The sequence below is a fragment of the Plectropomus leopardus genome, chromosome 13 (genome assembly GCF_026936395.1).
Source record: "Plectropomus leopardus strain MGB_pleo_1.0 chromosome 13, ASM2693639v1, whole genome shotgun sequence".
NCBI lineage: Eukaryota > Metazoa > Chordata > Actinopteri > Perciformes > Serranidae > Plectropomus > Plectropomus leopardus.
The window spans coordinates 16,684,158-16,706,291 of NC_142188.1; the positions used below are offsets into that span (position 1 = coordinate 16,684,158).

General features: G+C 40.6%; 1 protein-coding gene and 1 long non-coding RNA gene across 5 annotated transcripts in view; both read right to left on the reverse strand.

Annotated features, from left to right (window-relative positions):
• LOC121954220 (serine/threonine-protein kinase MARK1-like) overlaps nucleotides 1-12,934 on the reverse strand; it is a 38,533-nt gene extending 25,599 nt beyond the window's left edge. For all 4 annotated transcript variants that reach the window (XM_042501566.2, XM_088086124.1, XM_042501565.2 and 1 more), the window contains exons 1-3: nucleotides 12,750-12,934; nucleotides 9,468-9,668; nucleotides 2,792-2,845 (exon numbers count right to left, since the gene is read on the reverse strand). In XM_042501566.2, the coding sequence (XP_042357500.1) occupies nucleotides 2,792-2,845; nucleotides 9,468-9,668; nucleotides 12,750-12,800 (306 nt within the window). In that variant the 5' untranslated portion in view covers nucleotides 12,801-12,934. The remainder of the gene's footprint in view (nucleotides 1-2,791; nucleotides 2,846-9,467; nucleotides 9,669-12,749) is intronic.
• A 1,335-nt stretch (nucleotides 12,935-14,269) lies between these two features.
• LOC148187686 (uncharacterized) lies at nucleotides 14,270-21,612 on the reverse strand. Its single transcript, XR_015778407.1, has 3 exons — nucleotides 21,483-21,612; nucleotides 20,266-20,335; nucleotides 14,270-18,209 (listed from the first exon to the last, which is right to left on the reverse strand). It is a non-coding gene; the product is annotated as an uncharacterized LOC148187686 (long non-coding RNA).
• Nucleotides 21,613-22,134: the final 522 nt, after the last annotated feature.

Consider the following 22,134-nt stretch of genomic DNA (forward strand, 5'->3'; position numbering starts at 1 on the left):
TTCATTTTTTCACAGTTTAACAACAACCATATCTGGTTTGGTTTACATTAACCCTCGATTCACCCACTTGCATGTGACATTTTCTTTCTCTTTACATACTTAAATGACTGTTGATTTAAAGAGTTTGGTGATGACAATTTTGGATCTGTTTCTAGTTAAACTAAAATGATCTAACACTTTATCCAAACACTGGGAGGTTGTTTAGCAACTGGTAAAAAAAGTTGTGAGTCTCAAAGGCTCTGTGGCTCTTGAGGTTGCAAATCCCTGCGTGATAATGTTACAGCACATCATCAGCGGCGATCTGAGACTCTAGTTGGGCCCCAGGAAAAGAAGCCTTTCAGGGACCCCGACAGCTACTGCTGTCTTCATACTCCTCTTCTTGTTTTTTCTTTTGTTTCCAGAAAGATATGCCTGTTTTATTGTGCTGATGATTACACTCAGCATATGTATGACAGCAACAGACAGCTAGCTGTCTGAACTGACAGTATCCAGTGAGTATCCAAAATTTACTAATATGAGTTGCCATCAGGGGCCCCTTTTCCAAAAAGTATTTGTGGGCCCCAAACATTAACCTGTTTTGCCTCTCCAGATGGTGCACCTCTGCACATTGTCAAAACAAGATTAACAAAAGTCTCTAAATGTGCATGGCATCACTAAAACATGCTGGTCTGTCACATCATATTGTTAATGGCTGTAGAGAACTGATATTATGATAAGTTTAAATAATAATATCTAAGGTAAATACATGGGCGGATCATGAGACAGTGGGTCCCTCGGTACCATCCCTCCACTATCGGAGCAAGACACAAACTTTTTGGTGGTTTTGCCTCTTTTGCATGTTTATCCTCATAGTCTTTATGCATTTCCTGTGGTTCTGTGTCTCTTTGTTGTACTTTCATATCTCTTTAAAGTCATTTTGTACACAGTTTCCCACAGTTTAATTTATTGGCAGCGGCTTACCACAATGACAACATGTGCCGGCACGTACTGATTTTTTAGTTTTGGAGCTAGATCATTCATTAGGCGCACTGTGGGAATATATATACTGTTCAGTTATTAATTGCACGACAGTCTTGTAGCATATTCTGTGCAATGACTAAGCAGCAGAAAGCCGGACACAGTGAAACAGTGAAATCAAAACTCAACCGTTCATTGCAGTGGGTGTAAAGTTTGCTTTCACCTGCCTCTGCAGCAGCTGCTCAGTGTGATCTGATCAGCTCTGATCTGATCAACTAATCAATTATCCACCCAGTGACTCAATCTCATAAAGAACTCAGAAAGAGTTTTGACTGTGCTCACGGACCCAATAATTCCTCCAACTTTAGAGAGGAGACTCAGAATGATACAAGGGGACACACATAATGTTTGGTGCTCTGCCATGTTGTGACTCCTGGGGTTTGTTTTGCTCTTGTTTTTTTAAATCTTGAGTTTTTTATTTTACATTTTTACATTTACACTTAAGAGGGAAATATTGGACTTTTGACTTCACCACATTTATCTGACTGCTCAGTTACTTTACAATTAAAAACAGCTACAACTAAAAACAACTAAAATGACATAAAATATGGTGTTTGTTATAAACTGAATTACCAAACAGTTAATAATAGTACAACTGCAACAATTAGTTGATCAATCCATTGGTCAGTTTACAGAAAAAATTAATTGCCAACTATATTGACAAACATTCAATTTTTTAAAATAATTTTGAGTTTTGGGGGAACTTATTTTCCATTTAGTTTATAATTGTGAGATTTTTTTTTTTTTAACCAATTGTTTTTATTTATTTTCCACACAACTTGCAGACATATATCAACCAATATCTGTCATCAATATAACATCATAAAAAATCAGGGCAACGTAAAATAGGTATAAAAAGGACATAATAACAAAAGATATATGTATTGGTTTGCCCAGTTTGTAGTTATTTTGTGTTTCTTTGCAGGTCCTTTGCAGTCATTTTGAGTACATGGTTGGTACATGTTAATTTGAGTGACATTTTGCAGGTGAAGGCTGGCGGGGCTGCTGAGTCTTTGGACCCCTGGGCCTTTATCTGGTTGGCCTGTTCAATAATCCATGAGTAAATGTAATAGTGCCTCTTATGAGAGTTTAAAAAAGGCAAGTTCCCAGCATTTATAGGCTAAAGGAAAGGACTGCTTCAACCTAGACAACTTCCTCACAACACCCCCTAACTGTGACCAGCCAATGACAGTATTGTGAAGAGTTCTCAGCGTCAGAGCCACCACTTCAAAGACATGATTACGTTTTGTTACAATACTGTCATGATAAACACCGAAACACAATCCTGTTGTTCAGCTGGACACCTGCATTATTTTGAGACTCACAGTAGGTGATGCGACTGTAGCAGCGTCCGCTTTCCCTCCACATGATTTAATCTACCATGAGGATTGTATGAATGTGTGTGTGAGTGCGTTTAATCAGCAGAAAGAGCTGGATTTGGACTTAGTAATCAGGAAACGGTCCCAAACCCTTCCTTGTAATTGGTTATGACTGCTAGACAAGGGTAAGTGACAAACAAACAGGCAGGCAGGGGTATTTTTAGCTGCTCCTAACCACATACCAACAGAAAGTCAAAAGAGGGAGGGGGGCTGGATTAAACAAGCCTTGTGGTCTCTCCTGACTACATCTGATTACATTATGTAAAACAGCACATCCTGGGTTCAAAGAGCAAACAAGCAGAGCGGTTACAACTCAGGAATGACTAATGGAAAAGCCATGAGCGCTGTAACCAAGACATTAATGTTACCATGTGGCCATAAAAACACACACTCACCTTCTGTAGACTGGTGGGATTCAGCTGGGTTTTGTCTATAATCTTCACCGCCACCTAGAGAGAGAGAGAAGACAGGAGGAAGAAAGGGAGAGAGTGGGACGTAAAGATAAAAGATAAACAAGATGTCAAAACTAATTCTAGTTTTGTATTTGGGTTGTGGTTGTACAGTGAAAGCTTGCGTTGAAATGAACTCGTATCCTCATTATTTCACTATTCTGCTGTGAGGCGGCTCTGTCAAAACATGTCACAGCTGAATCAGTTTAATGTGAACACACCTTAAAGCTCTACTATTCAGTCATTTGTTTGGAGATGAAACTATGATTGGCAAAGATAAGATAAAAAGATGTAATCGTTGATGACGTTGAATGTAAAATAAGACCCATAACACACTATACATGTAAGTGCATACACAGACAGTCTGTCCAACTGTCCCCGTGTTTGACTCTGCGGGTCAGTGATCGACTGTTGGCTCGGCAGATCTTGCTAGGCAGCAGTCTGAACCATCCATCTCAATAATCACCCCAAAGTGCACACTGAAACAGACCTGCTCCCCTCACTTTCTGAGAGCTCAGCAGCTTTCGCAAAACAACTAGCTGAGCCGCACTGCAGACTCACCACCAATAAGTCCGCACATTATGCTGATAAGTGACTGACGGAGCAGTTTTACAATATAATGTAATTACACTGAAATAAAACACACGACCTTTTGTTGTTGCACGAAGTGGTTCAACAATAATTATAGCTTTATTACACAGACTTAAGATTGGCTGAATAAATATGAATGTCACCAGTCTGTAGTCTAACCACAGGACGTTTTTCAGCCTTGCTAAAGAGAGCGCAGGGCTGTGAGGACGGCCCGAGAAGGAGCCGCGTGGCCTGTATGGGCCTCAAGGGGAGATTAGCCACCGGGGCCCTACAGACCATTTCACAGTATTACACATTTTAAATGTGTTTATTCTCTCTTGTAATGTATGTTAATGGAAGTGGCTGATAAGAAATAAACTCCAGGCTGTTTTATATCAATGCAGCTCCAATAGAAGTGTTTGCATGAAGATTTTTAATGTGTTTTGAAGAGGGCTGTCAAATGAATAGTTTTTTTTTAATCGTGATTAAACACAGAATTTCAATAGCTGATCACAATTAATTGTAATTTTAATCTCGTGCTTTCAGTTATATTATTTTGCATTGTATTGCTCAGAATTGAATGTTTGCATAATGAATACGTTTATCCTTAAAGGCTGAGTCAGCAATTTTTAAAGCTTGATTCTAAAGGATTGTTGAAATTTGAAAACCCAAACAAATGCGCCCCTCAGTAAGCGCTGCTTAAGATGCTCCAGCAATATCTCAGATGCTATTTACATTTCATTACAATCATGGTCTATCTGGACGTGAAAGAGGAAGAGTAGCTGCTATAGTACTGTGTGGTCACTTTGTTTTTTACCCATTCACAGAGCTAGGACTGTGTGTTTATTTATTTACAGCGTGCACAGAACGGACAGCTAGCATACTGTGAAGAGATTTTCAATGAATTTGACAAAAAATGTGGTGGACTAGAATCACAGACTGCACTTTTTAGCTCAAACGAATGTGTCCACTCACACAAAACAACATTTAAATCCAGAGTTTTCTTAAACATCCATCTTTACTAGCTCGGACCCTCATGCTTCCCGGCCTTTCCCCGTGCATTCCAGCATATCTTGGCATGTTAACGCCTCCTTTTCACCTGCAGAATAGTGTGAAGCTATCAGAAGGACTGTGCATCATTGTGGGAGTCACTCAGAGGAAAAATAGCTCCATAGCGCTGAAACACCACAGGGAACCTTACACATGCCCAAATATTCCATCACTAATTTATATTAACTATGTAATCAATTAGCATGGAGTATGTCTTTTTATACACTAAGTAAAAATCTGGAATGGGACAGAGTATCAGTATAGCTAAAATAAAAACGTCCACATTTCAAATCTGGCTGGGGACCTTTGTTATACGTCATCTCCTCCCTCTTTCTTTCTTACAAACCTCTGACTCTATACAATGGAAGGCTGCGATGAAGCGCTCTTCAGCAAAGTGTTAAGAGATTTCCATTTCATACAAATCTGACATTAAGAAAAACTTAGTACTAATCATCAAGTTGGCAACTAAAAAAAAACACAGGAAATTACTGAAATTTATATTTGCTGTCAGTATAAAACGTAAAATACCTTTTATACTAACAGCAAATATACATATATATATATATATATATATATATATATATATATATATATATATATATATACACATTTTTTAAAGAGAAAGGCTGGAATTGAACCCGGGCCGCTGCAAAGGCCTTGGCATATGGGCCGCATACTCCAGCAGGTGAGCTAGTGCCCCCCCCCCCCACAAATATTCAAAAAAATCTGACTTACAGTTGCTTAAAAACTGTAAACTCGACAAATACCTAGTGAAATGTTCTTTCAAGGTATTGGCTGTTGTTTTTCAGCTGAATCAGGAGCCACTGCACCACTGATTGCTGCTTTTTCTCTCTTTCCCAACACTGTCCTCCATCTCTAAAATGTGTTGCACTGTGAAACAATCGAGAACGCACTTCAGACTGGAGTAAACATTTCTAATTTTGTCTTTTGTCCTCTTGTATGTCCAACTGTTCATTAAGATTCTAACACTGAGATTGAAACCCTGACCTCTCTTCAGAAGGGAGGAGGGGGAGAAATTGCCTTTGGAGATTAATGATACCATGAAAGCATTAATTACAATTTATGATAGCGGCATTGCTGTGACTCCTGCCTTGTGAGAGCTTAATGAGCATGCTTCAGTGGATGCAGACTCTGGCTGTAATCCCAAGCAGCCTGTTAAGGGGAAAACCAGAAAGCAAATGCTGAGTCACGGTGGAGAGAATGCAGGTTATTCAGCCCTTGCAGGGCTTCCCTAAGACTTACAAAACAAGCGGCATTTAATTTCAACCAAACTTGTACACTAGACTCCATAATGACAGCAATGTGGTGGCTGTGAGAGGAAAAGAGTCTAGCAGGGAGAAGAGAGAGCGGCGTGAAAGACTGCAAAGTGTGTAGACACGCAGTATGCAGGTGGTGTCTATTTGCAGCCTGTCTTAGGTGGGCAGGTGCACAGACAGACCTCGCTCCCCTCCTTTCTGCTTCCTCCTGTCATGGACAAAACTCAGGCGGAGGTATGCATGTGTGTCGATGTTTGCCTGCAGGTGTCGGATTTGTCCTTGCGTGTCTTCCTATTGTTCCGACTTTGCGTGAGTCAGAGATATTCATTACATTTCCTCTACACTGTACCAATATTTTCTTCTTGCTCTCAGATTGAGAGATTTGATGAAGATGGCATCACATCATATGCCAGCGTCTGTGTGCACGTGGGTGTGTGTGTTCGCTGTCTAATGGATTTGAGGGTGAATAATTCAGTTCCACAGTGACAGAAGGGCAACGCGCATCAACTGTTAATTATTCAGCGCGTTCGTAACACACGGCCCATATGCTCTTCGCCGTGTGGGTCTTGTGATCGCGCGCGCATTTCAAACACGTACACGTGAGTTTTCAGCTAGAGGACACAGAGGGGAAACATAGTTACAGCATCTCTTGTGTGCTGAAGAGCTTTACATGTTCCTCTACACTTTTATTTCCCCTTGAGCTCTTTTTACACAATCACAGGGTCATGATCTCTGAGCGCTGAAGGGAACTAGTGTAGCAGAGTGTAAGCTTGTATTTCACACAGAGGAGAAAGGATTACTGTTGCCACTATATCGAAATGTACATAACATGTATAAGACTGTAGATAATAATCTTTTATTGTCAACCCTACTTCTTAGCAAGTGTTCTCTCTCTGCATAGAGTAATATCAAATTAACCCAAGAAAAACATACTCCATCATTCTTTAAACAACCATACAGGTTATACACAATCTGCACATACAATATACAGTAACAGTTTCACCTGTTCATACAATAGAAGTTTTATATTTGTTTCCTGTCTATTCTGTTTGTACAAAATCTATTGGCGGTTCAGTGTCTTATTCAGGTTAAGGGTCTAAAGGTAGAGTGTGTCCTTTAGATTTTTAAATTCTAAAAAGCAACTTTAAATTCTGTAAAAATAAAACCGACTTGATTAGCTATATCCACCTGTTTTTTTTATACCTGCTCGCCACATAACAACTGTATGTTCATGTTTGCTTGTCTTTGTTTAGCGCTGGTGTCCTCCTTTAGTAGTACAGTATGTCTGTAGTTGGTTCTTTCAGTGCATTTGTTCCCTACGCTGTGAGTTCACAAAGAGCTACTGAAAACTAGAGTCAAGTTCATTTTATGTGTCAGCATTAGAGATGAATGGGTTGAGTAATCGATTATGAAAAAAAGGAGTATTATTACTCTGGCAATGTATTGATCATAATTTGTCAGCAAAAATACCAAAAATCCTCCCAGTCTAACTTCTAAACTGTGAGAATGTGGTGCTTTTCTATGTTGTTGATGATAATAAAATGAAAATCTTTGTGTTTTGGCATGTTGGTCTGAAAAAACAAGCTATTTGATGAAATCATCTTGAGCTCGAGGAAACGGTGACAGCCATGAATTTTCTTATGCTTTATATACTAATGATTACAAGGATATTTTTCAACCAGATTTGTGTAAATGAACTGTGGTAAACTTCCCTGCATCTAACCAGCATCCAGAACTCCCTGCTCCCCACCCCATGACACATGTTTGCTAGTGCTAGGGCTGTTGCTCAAACTACAGCTTCAACTTCCTTACTTTTGTATGCTCACCACCACCACAGACTCAAAGAGTGTTGAGGCAGATCGAGAGAAAAGCCACCTCTCTCTCTCTCTCAAACTCAGAACAAACTCACATTGTAAAACTAAGTAGTGTCAAATATGAAGATTCTTTTACTGTATTGCCTATTTCTCATTTTAAATGTTTTAAATAATTTTACTGTTTAACTATTATTTGTTACCGACCGCTCACCATATACTTTTCAGACAGGCAACTTGCATTGCTTCGTCCACCAATGTGAGCATTTACTGGACTGGTGCGGTGCAGTGCATTCTGGTCGTTACAGGTTTTCTACCTCTTGAGCAAAAATGAATGCCACAGCATTTTTTTAATTATTTTCTCTGTGGCACCAATTTCCAAACTGTCTACTGCATAGACGACCTAGTTTTATGAAAAGACCATCCCTCCACCTCTGAAATACTTCTTTAAAAACCAAACATAATCATTAGTTTTTTTAATCTGACACTGCTCTTTATCAAAATATGACTGCTGAGCCCAAAATCAACCATAAAATCATCAAATTGATTGTCACAGTATTTAACTCTGTCCCACTGTTGCGCATTACACTCTCAAATAAGAACTTTTTTGCATCTTGGAATAATTATTTTAGACAACAAAATTCAGTTAAACAATACCATGATGAGGTGTTATCATTACAATAGAATTTCACTTAAAACTGACAAATTAAATTGATAGATAATAATGCATTATCGCTGCCCCAGTGGGCAGGAGATGAGGGCATATGGTAGAGGCAAATGTTTCCATCAGTGCAGCTGAGCGTGTGTGTGTGTGTGTGTGTGTGTGTGTGTGTGTGTATATGATATGTGTCTACATCCTGTAGCCACCCTCTCAAGCTCATAGAGGACACTCTGTTACCTAGAAGTGACTGCTGATTTTCCTTTGCAAAGCTCTCACTTATGTGTTTCTACAGAGGTAAACCTTTTTTTTTTTTCTTCAGCTGTGAGAAAAATGTTTGCCGGTATGAGTCTTGCTGGACTCAAACTCAGATAGCGTCAGTTTTTAGTGGGTTATGTTCTTTCCACCTGTTCTCTCTCTCACTCTGATCCATGTCTTTGCATTCTGATGAGCCAGCAAGGGCACTCAGGCACAGCGAGCAGCACCTGACCTTCTCTGCAAACAGTGGGCAGCATACCCAATATGCCTGTTTAACATTAGCATTAAAGGACGCAGAGTGGCTCACACTGTTACTGGTTTGACCTGGGACAATATGGATGCCCTCCATACTCACACAATGAAACTTAGAGGATAAAAAGATGCCAGTGCCTAAAAGAAACAGAGATGAGAGGATATCTGAGGTGGATCAGGGCTGTCACTGATTGCTGTGGGTCCTGCTGAGTGAAAGAAAGCAAACAGATCGCAGGTCATCGTTTTCTCCTCAGGGAAACAGGAGCTTTAATTACTGGCAAACCAAAGCAGGATGTCTATCACTCTGACAGGTCAGGAGTGTGTGACTGTGTGTGTTTGTGTGAGTGTGGGAGAGAGGCGGAAAAAGAGAGGGCTTAACCTGACTGAGCGGGGGGAACTAACATGGTCAAGTACACTATATTCATGATGGGAGATCAATCATTTTCCTGAGAGTCAGAGCAGAATCAGTGTCTCATCCATAAAAGCAAAATCTGTCTGTGAAACGGTTAAAGATGCAAATAAATATGTTATACCATGTTCTTGTTGCACTTTTGTTTCCCTGGAGGATGCATAAAATTGTAACTCATATGATAATAAGTAAGTAAGTAGTTGCAGCCCTTATTGTTGAAATGGAGCAATACAAGACTGATGCTGATAAAGCAGGTTTTGGGATGAAGAATGGATTGTAAATGGACAAAACAGTCATATAAAGATGATTTATAAAATATAAAACAAACTTGTCTCACCTCTCGTCCAGTCAGGACATGTCGTGCCAGCTTCACCTTTGCGAAATTCCCCTTCCCAATGGTCTTGAGGAGGCGGTAATTGCCAATATGGGGGTGCTCCTCTGTGGAGGTGAAAGAGTTGCGGCATCGTGGCAAGCTGTGGCGACTCGCGGACTTTGTCGGGGGGACTGGGGGTTCAACAAAGCCGTCCACTGACGAGTGCTGCAGGAAAGTCACACGTTGAGATCAGCAACATCCTCATTCCCTGACTGCAACTCTGATTTACACAGACACCAATACAAGTCCTTAAACCTTTCTCACTTTATGACACACTCAGTGATCCCAAAAGGACCCTTTCTCTCGACACACTGGCAGCACACGCACAAACAATGCAGCAAAGTGCTGCAGTGGAGGTTTGTGTGTGTGCCAAAGGTGGGATATTCGCTGTGCAAACAGAGATGAACCTATTAACCCAGATACAAGCAAGGGATCCGATGTTCTTCATGTGCATATACTGTAACGACACTTACAGACACACACATAGTAGTACACTGCATGCAAGCTCAAAGAGGAACTGTGTGGGAGAGAATCAGGTTCCCTCCTCTCGCTCTGTGACACCTTAACCTCAAAAAGACCTAATCAGCAACAAGACAAGACTTCATAACAAAAGAAAGCAAACTCTGAATGTCTGCCTTTGAGAAATACCTATAAAATGTGCAGTGCAGATCAAGAGTGACAGCAATATTACTGGCTCCAAAGCCAAACCCAATAACAACAAGTGTCCCTGTGATATGGCATGTGAAGGTGAATTAGGAGCAGCTTGCTATAAGTACAGCGCTGGCACAGGCTACGCACAGTCTCTGCTGGTCTGTTTCGTCTCCTCCACGACAGCTGCTGATGTCAGTCCAGGTCAGAGATCCCATGATCCTCTGCTCCTGAGCACCACACCCAGCCAGAGAATAAAGCCTTGGTCTGGTTACCCAGGCTCCCCTGCTCCCGTTTCACCGGGGAAACGCTACACCCTGCAGGGTGCGCATCACCTCAGCTAGCATACACCCTGACGGGGAGAGAGCTACACTGCAGGACTCAAACAGTGTCACAGTGTGGGTTTGTGTGTGTGGAGGGACAGGAGGAATTTTTGATTAGATACCAGTCAAAGTCAGCATCGTTGTTTCTAATGCACCACAACTCTATTTTGAATCTCCATGACAGAGCAATATGTGCGTTGTCTGTAAATGTCCACAGAAAAGTGACTCTCCCATGGTTCCCACAGCTTAAAGCAAGTTAGATTTAAGACATTTAAAAACTTTTTTAAATGCCTCTTTGCACAAAATTTAAGACCAATTTTACAATGACAAAAACTTTTTTTTTTAAACATGAATCAAAATACGTTATTCAGAATTAAGGACAATTTTTTACCCAAATGTGCATTGTAAGATATAACATGACTTGGTGATTGTGTTTTTCCCACATGTCATTTCACTGCCTTATAAACAAAATAATGAGTGTTGTTGGTTCAACTGTCCTGACCTGTGTGACGCTGACGCAAGAGGCCTTCAGAGAATTAAACATAAAAAAAGTAGTTACCACTCATTTCTCAAGTCTTTAAAATGCAACATCATAAAAAAATGATTAAAAGAAATCCTGTTTCCAGGCATCTTAGCATTTTAAGTCTTTTGACAGATGCATTTAAGGCATTTTAAAGCCAATCAAGGCCTTACTTTTGGATTATTGAATTAAATGGCTTTTAAGACTTTTTAAGGACCCATGGGAACCCTGCTCACCCAACTTTAAATCAGATCTGTCATAAAAACCAGTTCATCCTTCAGAGACATGCATGTGCACACAAACACACACTTGGCCTGCCTCCAATTTCTGCAAATTAACCAAGGAGCATCTGGACAGGCAGGTAATTAAATACACAAAGTTTGTCTCACTTGTCCATCCATTAACTCCCTTCCACTGACGTTATGTCCTTTGGGGAGGCCAGACATAAAAAAATAACACACACCTGCGCAGACACACACACATAAAAATAAGAAAGCCAGGAGAGAGCTTCTTCTATTTTGCTGCACTTAAAGCCACTCGTCTCTCTGAGTAATAAGCTGTTATGCAATGCAGTTCAGCTGCTAGTGGGCCCTGGGGCTGCATGATGGAGTCTAACAGAGGCAGGCGAGGCTGGCTGGCTACTGCCAGTGCTGCTGAGGCAGTGCTTTATGTCTATGAGACCTAAAGCAGCATTAGACAGTTACATTAGTGCTGATGCATTTCTGAGAGAACAATCAGAGGGCTGATATCATTAGTTATATAACTTTGGAAATGCATTTTTCAATTTAAATTTTATCACCTGAAGATGAATAATCCAGAGAGCCCAAATTAAAGCTCTATTTTTGTAAAAGTGGGAATAACCTTTAAGAGACTGCTTCCAGCTGTTTCCACAGCCTGTAACACAATATAATACGAGTCTGTGCCTCGTCTTGTTTCCAGGAAAAAAATCTGACGAACCTAGATATGTCAGAGCCTGTCAGCATACATACAGCAGCTCTCATCTGGACTCATCTCAAAAGATTTGTATTATTATGCTGTGCTTTGTGAGCGCGTGAGTGTGCGCGCGCGAGCAGCTCGTTCATAAACATTCCGTCACACAGTGAATGAGAAATCTCCGTTTCCTTAGCCTGTTATAAATATATATATATAAAAACATGTCTGTATCAGTGTCGTGGCAGCAGAATGGAGAATAATAACACGTTCCCTCCTCCTCCACCTCCTCCTCTCCAGCACTGAGCGTGCAGTTACAACAGGGCCCAATAGGTGATGGATGTCACATTGCGATGCTACCAAGCGTTGCTATTGAAAAGTAGGGCAACATCCTCCCCCACCCTCCCTAAATATTGACGTTGTGGACTAGAAAATACCCCCAGTAGCACGAGTGGAGCAACACCATTTTCTCACAGGGCCACATTTTCATTCTCAACATTAACATTCAAGCTCCGCGTGTATCATTAAAGCCAGCATACTGACGCAGTGCGTTGTTTAGGCTAGCCGTATTGTGTAGAGAAACTGAGCACACATAACCAAACTGCACCTTTATTCTAGGTTATTCAGGGCTTTTTTATACCCGTCGGAGGGGAAGAGAAGAGAGAGAAAAAAAGCCGGAGTGCTCATTGGTCGCTCTGCAACACTAGCCCCAAAACCATAAACCTGCACCGAGTAGTGCGCAAAATAGCCTCATAGCTAGGTCGCTTTTTTGTTCCGCGTCCAGTTTGTTATAACACCCGGTGTCTCTGGATAACAAGCACTTACATTTTCGGTGTCACGCTCGTTCACCGTGGGCAATGGCGTTCTGGTCGACATCTTGTGTGCTTCGCAGGCCGCTAAGCGATGCAGCGGGCTGGGCAGAGCAGAGCAGACACGGCGCGGTCCGTCGGTGCCTCCGTCCCTCTCTCTACATCCCCTGTAAACACCGCAAACAGCGGCCCTTTTTACCGCAGCATAGCGCGCGCAGGGCCCACCAGACACGCCAGATTTTCTTTTTGGCTTTGTGCACTTCCCCTCAGGTAGGCTAGTGGCAGACAGAAAAGGAGGAAAGAGAGACTGAGAGAGAGGGAGAGAGAGAGAGGGGGGCAGGCCAGGAAGATGCGTCGGTAGCGGACGGGTCTGCGCAGCGCATCTCAAACCTCCCACCAGGAAGGATGGAGGGATCTCTCTCTCGCTCTCTCTCTCTCTCTGCCTCTAGGCTACACACACTCTCCCTTTGTCTCCTCTTTATAGCTCATTATTCAAGTCACCACAAAACAGTTAAAGCACACAATTAAAGCAGTGTCCGGCACATTTAGACCAGCTCGGGCGTGTTGCAACAGCCTGCAAAACCCGAAGATCATCATGCAGCATGACAAGGTGGTTTTACAGTGTGACTGAATACAGCTGCAAATTTTGGCTGGAATAATAGAAATCAAATAAATACTCTTTGGATGTGTCAACTCATTGAGAGCGGAAATATGGTTTAACAGTGATTTCATGTAGTGTTTGAATATGACAATGTGGTAAACACAGTGTCCACAGAGAGGCCTAGTTCAAGGGTGAGGCCTGTGTCACTCTGCAAACTGGACATACTTTGCCATCTGTTGGACAATTACAGCATTACACCCCTCATTGTTCCCTCCAGTCATGAATTATGATTTTTTTTTTTTCTTCTGAGTGATAATATGCTACTGAGAGACAGATTTTGTGTTTGTCATGCATGAAATCATTACCTGTTTTTTTTCTTTTCTGGGTGTAGTTATGATAATGTGACATATGCATGCATGCATGCATGCAGTTGTGCATGCAAAGTTTGTCCACTAGGTGGCACACTGCACCTTCAATATATTGCACATCTGCATGTTTTGACATGTGGGGCCCAAGCAAATAATGCCATCATTTATCTTTTTTTTTGTGCATGAATTAACTTCAGCTTTTATCCTCTCTCTCATAAGTCATGGAAGCACTGACATGTCATATTGTGATCAGGAACAAGCAGTGTAACAAGAGTTAATGTGCATTACTGAATCACTTGTATGGGATGTCACATCTTCTTTGTCCCTGCAGTATTATAGTGGAGTTTCAGGCAGACAGTTGCACCTTCCTGGGTGTTACATGACTGATGGTTTGTCTAACACAGCAGAGAGGCCCCAACCATAACAATGGACACAGCATGACATAACGTATCACAATAACTGATGGATATAGGAGCTGAAAGCCACTGAGAACATTAGGTCTGTTTTTGTGGTTTGGAGGAATCTGGTTTATTTTTGACAATCTCAGCTCCACAACATCCTCTCAGGGAGACCTCCTTCACATCAGGTCAGAGTGCTCACATTCATTGAAAAATGTTTTGTCTTCATAATGTTTTTCGGTGGAGATACCAGAACAATATGCAAAGAGATAAGATGGATTCAACCAAACAAAAGGGGTCCAACATTGAATCTTGGCATGTAGATGGGCATTTTTGGAATTCTGCATCTGATCCCAGTATGGATCAGGTCCCAACATAGCAGATCTTATCCTCACTGAGCCCTAACAACTGGGACCAGCTAAATTATTCTAGTAAGACGCATCCTCTTACTACTAATAGTGTGACAGTTGGTTGTGTTTTTCTCATATCTTTTTTAGATTTGATAACATTTATGCATTTTTTCTTTGTATTCATCTGACTTAATGTATCTAAACCATTTGAAAACTGAGCAAATTGGCTTAATTTCCTACAAAACATGGTAAGAGGGCAACTAGCAACTTAATGAGAAAAACATGCAAGAAACATTTTTTTTCAAAAGAAGACAAATATCTAAAATAATAAAAAAGAAAATTAAAAAAAGAAAAATGACCTCAAGAAAACCTCAATAAAGTGCTATTTATTATTGAAGATTATATCCTTGTCACCTTTTACGTTTTTTTGTCTGTCTTTTCTGTGTTTTTTTCAGTTTGCAGTTTGCGAGATATTTCTCGCCAAGTTGCTCAATGTGTTTTTTCTTGTGATTTTGACGTAAATCTAACTTTCTCAGGTTTTAGAGGTTTAAATGCTAGGAAAAGGCATCTGAATATAGCACAAGAAAACAGTTGATCCAGATGATGAAGAGTTAAACACTTAGAAAGGTGAATTTATCCTTAAACCAACAAATGCAATTTTTTTTTTTTTTTTTTTTGTGGCCTTGTATTGAGCGGAGGCCCTTAGTGCTCCCGACCTGAGGTATTCACAGAGCAGTGTGTTCGTGCCTGAGATTTGCATTCTGTACCTGAGTTGCACTGCTGTGGAATGTAATGGGCACTGACACTGGTTTAATGAGTGCATGTACACCCAGGGCCAAATGCAATTACATGCTCTCACAGGCAACCATCAAAAAAGTAGGCAGCTGTTAACCACCATTCATCGCGGATGGTCATGCAGTTAACTGTATTTGCAGGACAGGGGGTGAGGGGAAAGAGTAGAAAGGCGAGAGAGAAAGAGGGGGAGAAACTAAACTCATTATGAGACAGATAGTGGAGTAGCATCTGTCAGCATTGGCACTTTACCACAGCTCTTTTCGCCTGACTCAGTTTCACCAGTGAAAGTCAAGCCACGCTTTCCAGTCAGTAACAATGTTTGCACACATCCTGCAGAAGTGTGGGAAATATCACGAAGAGCCTCTTCAGGAAGGAAGATGTTTTGTGGAGTTTTGCATTCTTACATTCAGTCCCAGTTTGTGCTTCTCATGCAAACCCAATCATCTTAAAAATAAATACAGAGTGATGTTTGAAAAGGTTGTTTAAGCCTTCCTACTGTTCTGAAAAGACTTTTAAAACCATCTCAATGAAACAATATTCTAGATACTGCATGAAAAAAAATATTGTTTTTGTTGGTTCATATTCAAGGAGCCGTGTGTAGCATTTAGTGGCAGCAGTGAGGATTGCAGATTGCAACCAGCTGAAACTTCTCCCATGTGCTAAGCCTGAACTCCCAGTTAGAATCCTTTCAGTGTTCCTCGTTCAGCAGGTTTGTATCGGGAGCTTCATGCAGTTTCTCCAACACTGTTTGGCATGTCGGATATTATGTGTGCTCACCTTTTTGTCTCTGATAATTTAAGATTCAGACATTCAGGAGGTTTTCACCTGAAGCCAAATTATCCACAGAGGTGTTTTACTCTGCTAAACACATGGACCTGGTGATTTAAACTGGTGAAAACACTGAATAAGGCAGTTTCACAGTTTAAAAAAACACCAGTGATTTTCTGAGGCTGTACGGCTTGTTGGAGGTATTTAATTTCTCCTAATATAGCCCCCCAAATCCTACACACTAACTTTAAATTAAAAGAGTACTCAAAATATCAAAATCGATGCAGCTGGACCTGAGATATATATATATATATTTAACTGTATGCACACCTTGGGAAACAGGTTTAAAATCTTTTTCATTATGCAACTGACAGAATATTTTTCATCTAGATGGCTTAAAGTCTTTGGGGATTCTGGAAATACGCTGTAAGTGTTGTTAAATGATATTTTTTGCCTTTCTTTATCTGAAAACTGATAGCTTTACTCTGGTAATGAAATGTAATGGTGACATGTGAGACACAAACTGGGGTTAGCTCACATTGGATTCATGGTCTTATTCATTTTAAAGGAACATGTGCCAACAGGATTAGGTCCGGTTTGGATAAATGCGGTCAAAGTCTCTTTTCCTGATTACTACTATATATTACTATTCTTACACATGTTGTGGCTCTAATCACTTCTCATCAATTTGAGCTAAAAACATGAAGGTATTACAGACACAAAGTCATCAGCAGAAATTCCTGCTTTAGAAATGTGTTAAGTGCACACCTTACAAGGCAGAGCTTGCACTCCGCTGTCTGCTCTGACAAGTCAATAAAACCCACTGGTATGCTGAACATTTTTGGAAGGCAAGATAGATATGAGGCTGTGGTGGAATTTGATCAGGCAGAGAGCCAGCCTCCTGTTCATTACAGAGCTTTCCAGCAGCAACACACCCTCCCGGTGAGCACACCTCAACCTGAGGAAAAGTATTACTGACTGGCACGTCAACAGCCCGCGCCCACCCTTGGCCTCCCCTCCACCTGCCTGTCTTCATCGCTGTCACACATGCATGTGCTCACACACGCTGCATACACATCATGTACTGTCTCGATTTCTCCCAAGTTGTATTGGGAGGGATGGCAGGGAAGTGGAAACTATGAAAAGGCTTGAAAATCCAGGGCAGATGTGAGCTGACAGGGCGGGAGAGATGGAAGTTGACTGGGAGCAACGGGTGTAAGTGAGAATCTCAAGATTTAGCTGCAAAACTTTGTCTTCTCTGCATGTTTTGTTAGATTGTTTTCTGACACTCTCTGGGAGCGAGGCTGGAAATTTCATACTAAAAAGACTTTAACTCTTGGTTTGATTTCTTTCAAAAACATGAGAAGAAGGTAATGAGAAACTTAACAAGAAATTACCCAAAAAGAAGCAAAAAATTTTGTAAAAAAGAAATTCATGTGAAAATAAGAGAAAAAAAGAATGACAATGAAAAAAGAACTTAATTAAAGAAATGAATGAATTAATTAATTAAAATTAATTAAATTAATTAATTTTACCAATTGAATTGTTATATTTATGAATATTGTTTTTGGGTTATTTTTCCTCCTTTTTTGTTAATTTTCTAAAAATCCTTTCCTCCTCTTTAGAACACATTTTAAGGTAATTTTCTTGTCACCTTAGACTAATTTCTTGCAGTTTGCGGGACATTTTTTGTCTGGTCATTGCTTTTTTCTCCCTGTGTTTGAAAGAAATCAAACCAATTTGCTCAGCTTTCAAATGGTCAAATAGCTTAGCCGATAGCCGATATCAGTCCAGGTTTCAGGGTTAATTTTGTAAGAAAGACATTTGATTTGTCTAATTCAGACTGCTGAAGCCACAAAAGCTTTAGATAAACTTTTGAATACATTTCTATGCTTAAAAAAAACAGGATTTTGTCCCCCATCACTTACTTGTACCTTAAAAGCCCATTAGAAATGTATCTCTTAACAAAAGGAATGTTTACAGCATAATATTTTAAGTTAATCCCAAAGTCATAAATACTTTTCCTCGTACTTGTAGTACATGAAACTGCTCACAACGGGGCGCCCAGTAGGTTAGTGAACATGGGTGCTGGTTAGGGACAATGTCCTTGCTGCAGCGGCTGTGGGTTCACCTCAAGCCCATGGCCCTTTGTTGCATGTCGTCCCTTCTCACCCCCTCTTCCACGCTTGCTCTGTCCTGTCAAATAAAGCCAAAAAAATAATATTAAAAACTGCGTACAACAAGGTCTGTGGATTATCTTGAGTAACAGGGTCATGATTTATGGAAAGTGACTTTGTTGTGTTTCAGACAAGTTGAGTTCAATCTAGTTCCATTATATTTGAGAGAAGGCAGACATCTCTATAGCTGATATCTCCAACACTCTGCAACTCACACCAAAGTAATCTAATAAACAGCACTTCTGGTAAGAGGAAGAATATCATGATTTTGGGGTGAACCGTCCCTTTAAGACGGACTTAAAATACTGTGAACTTATTTTTTAATGCAGGTGTGAGGGAGAGGGTAGCATGTATGTGTGTGGGGCCCCCACTCTGGCAGTGACCTTCCTTTTAGGATTATCCCCCTTGAACTTTGTGTTTCCTGCTTCAGCTTGACTTTGGACCAATCAAAGCCCAGCTGGCAGACTCAACCTCCATCATTACAGAATCAGTAACACTTTAGCCATTTCTTATAATAGTTATAAATAAGGGCTTTATTGATAAGAACTGAATGAATTGCAGTAATTTTTAGATCAGCCCAGTCACCAGGAGAAAATCTTGACATTATACGCTTTTGCAAATACGTCACATTTACATCTGTCATACATATCATATTAACATTTCACAAGTGACGTTAAGTAATATATGAGCTGACTTTGTCATAGGGACTTTGAAGGGATAGCATATGGTGTGTCACCTATAGGTGAGATACTGCACAGCTGCAGACCACTGTTTGAGACCAACAAGCAGCAAACAAGTTGTGCTGGGATTGTGCCCCCAAAGCTGGGTATTTGAAGCCAAAACATAACCACATGGCAACCACAGGGTTTTTGACATGTAAAGTTTCAACATTTCCACCACATACTAACTAACATTTAAAATATCCATGGTTTGCGGAAACATACAATGCCAGCAGTTTTTTGTTGTTGTTTTTGCCAATGGATTGACTAGATGGTTGATAAAGAGAAGATTTTGGTTTCCAGAGAAGATTTTGGTAAAAAGTACAACAGTGTACAAGAAAAATTCAATACATTTTCTGGCACTCTGGCCTTTTCAAACATGCTTATGTGTGACTTATGTGTCACTATTTGTATGCATGGCCCGTCGGCATTCAACTTCTTCTTTTGTTTCAGCAACTATTATGTTTGCTTTGCCAGTGTGTGCATACTCTTCAGTACTGCAACACATCAAACGTCCGCTGAATTAAGCAACACTTCCATGGAACTAGCTGTGGCTTAACATGATGCACTCCAGCTCCAAGGTATTTCCTCTTTTGACCAAGCAGCTTATGATAAACACTCCACTATGTAGAGGGACTCTCAGAGGAGAAATATCAGCTTTTTCCTTTATATGAACTTGAATCATAAAAGGCAAAGCCACTTACTGTTACTGTACTTGGGGATAATTATCATCCTTGTATATCATGTTTTCCCTTGTAATTATGTCATAATTCAAAGGCTTCCCTGGCGAGCTTAAAACGGTTGGGTACGTCATCATGTAACAAACTCTTCTCTGAGGAGCGGGCCTATTAATTGTCAGTATATAATTACATTCATAACACCCCGAGGGCCCGTCTCGTTTAGTCATCTCAGAGTTACTGCTCCAAACTATAATTAGGGAATGTAATCACACAGGTATGGACCTCCAGGATTTATTTTTTCAGCCTGACTGAAGGCTGATTGAAATGACATCTGTGGTTGGGCACCAGGCGGGGAGTGTTTACGACCTGGCACATGTTCAACTGCCACATGCAGTGGCACCGGGCAGCATACCATACCAGCAAAGTTCACAATTTACATACACAAACATGCACATATGGATGGCTAGTTCTGCTAATTTGTTTGACGGGTGTATATTCTTATTGCCTTGAGAGTGATTTCTTGAGTGGCACGCATGTGTGAGTGTGTCTCCTTGTGAATACCCTTGTGTGGTTATGCCACCCTCGTGTGGCACTTTTTGCCAGTGTTAACAAGTGACCTCATCCCATCATGTCTTTCCGATCTCAAATGCCATCCAATAAACTACTCATTTCTCACCTCTTCATGCACTCTCTCCCGCTCTCTTGCGCCATTAAAACACCTCTTACCTCTCTCACTGACACCCACTCTGAAAGAGTTCAAGACAGGAGAACATAAAGTCAAGGCACGCTATGAAGTGATCGTGAGTGATTTCCCGGTGAGAAGTGATTAATTACTTGAGTTTCAACAGCATTTTTGTGATGTAAGCCCTGGGGTTAAAACTCGAGAATTTAGAGACCAGTAAATATCTGAGTTCTGCTGAACCTTAAACAGTTTCACCATCTCACTCGCCAGTTTTTGCTTTAATTGTTTTCTGTGTGTTTGTAGTCACACAGAGATGCATGGCTGTAAGGATGGTGATGTCACTCAGCTGGTCTACCACTTTGGTCCTGATCAAAATATGTAAACATCTTAGCAACTATAACATGGATTAGGATGCAGTTTTGTACAGACATCAGTCATGATCCTCAGAGGATGAATCATACTGACCTGGGTGATCCACTGATTTTTCCAGTGGCACCACCATCAGGTCACAGTTTTCACAACTTCAAATACTTTAATATCTACTGGATGGATTACCATTAAATTTTGTATCAGCGTTTGTTGATCCAAGAAAATATATTTATATTAATAATTTGGTTATCCTATGACTTTTCTTCTAGTGCCACCATGATAGGTAAAGATACATCTTGGTACTTAGAACATGTACCATTATCTCCATCCCTGAAACATGGACCTAACAGAGGATTTTCATTTTGACAAAACTAAAGACATCTACATCATAAATTCATGCAGAAAAGGAACACATTTATGCAAAAAAATGCCCCAATGCCCTTGGGTTGAACTTTGTGGTTTTCAGTGAAATGTCTCCAAATATTAGCAAGCTAATATGTTATTTTAATATAATCAGCAGGGTAAATTTCTTTATACCTACTAAACATCAACATGTTTGTCACTGCCTGTAAGCATGCTGATGTTAACATTTAGCCCTAGGCACCACTGTGCCTAATAGAGCCTCTTGGGTGACTTCTGAAAAAAGGCATTTTGACACAACCAGTCAGGTACAGAATGGTGGACTCAAAAAGGCACAGCTCACACAGGGGCAGATACGATTAGGCCGAATTTGACATTAGTCCAAGTCGGTGCACAGGTAATCAAAAAGTTCAGGCAAACAAATCCAAACAAGGAGCAAGCTTAAGACTGAGATCAAAAAGGTCATACATGAGGAGACTTACTAGACAAGGAATGCAAAGACGAGGCGACACTAGGGAACGCACTACAGCTGGCAACATGAGGGAGAAGAGGGATAGAGGGATTATACAAACAGACAAACAGGGTTAACAAGATGCAGGTGAGGCCAATTAGGGCGGGCTGAGACACAAAGAGCAGGATCTGGAAGACAGAGACAAGGTAAAGTACTACAAAATAAAACAGGAAATGACAAAATAAACAGACAAATGAACAAGACCTGTCTGACATAGCTGACCGTGTCAGTTTTGTGTTTTTACCTTTTTAATAGACATCACAAAACACAGTAAGATGTGAGAGGTTCCATCTTCTTGATACTGCAAATGTGTGTAATCAAACCGAGTAACCAAACAGGAGAAGCAGCCAAACTGCTCTGGTGCCCTCAGGGGTCCCAAAGACTCATTGGCAATTATTTTGTGGTGACTAAATCAATTGCAAATTTGTTTGTTTTCACTGAATGCACCAAAGAAACCACAAAATCATGATATAAACTGAAATTATAGGTTACCTCAGAGGGAAATTTTGGTATTTTCAACCTGGACCATATTTTCCAGCATTTTTGTGTCTAAGTGGGACACAATGGGAACAACATTTTTTAAAAAAGGAAAGTGGTTCTTTTACTAAGAGAGATTGCTGCAG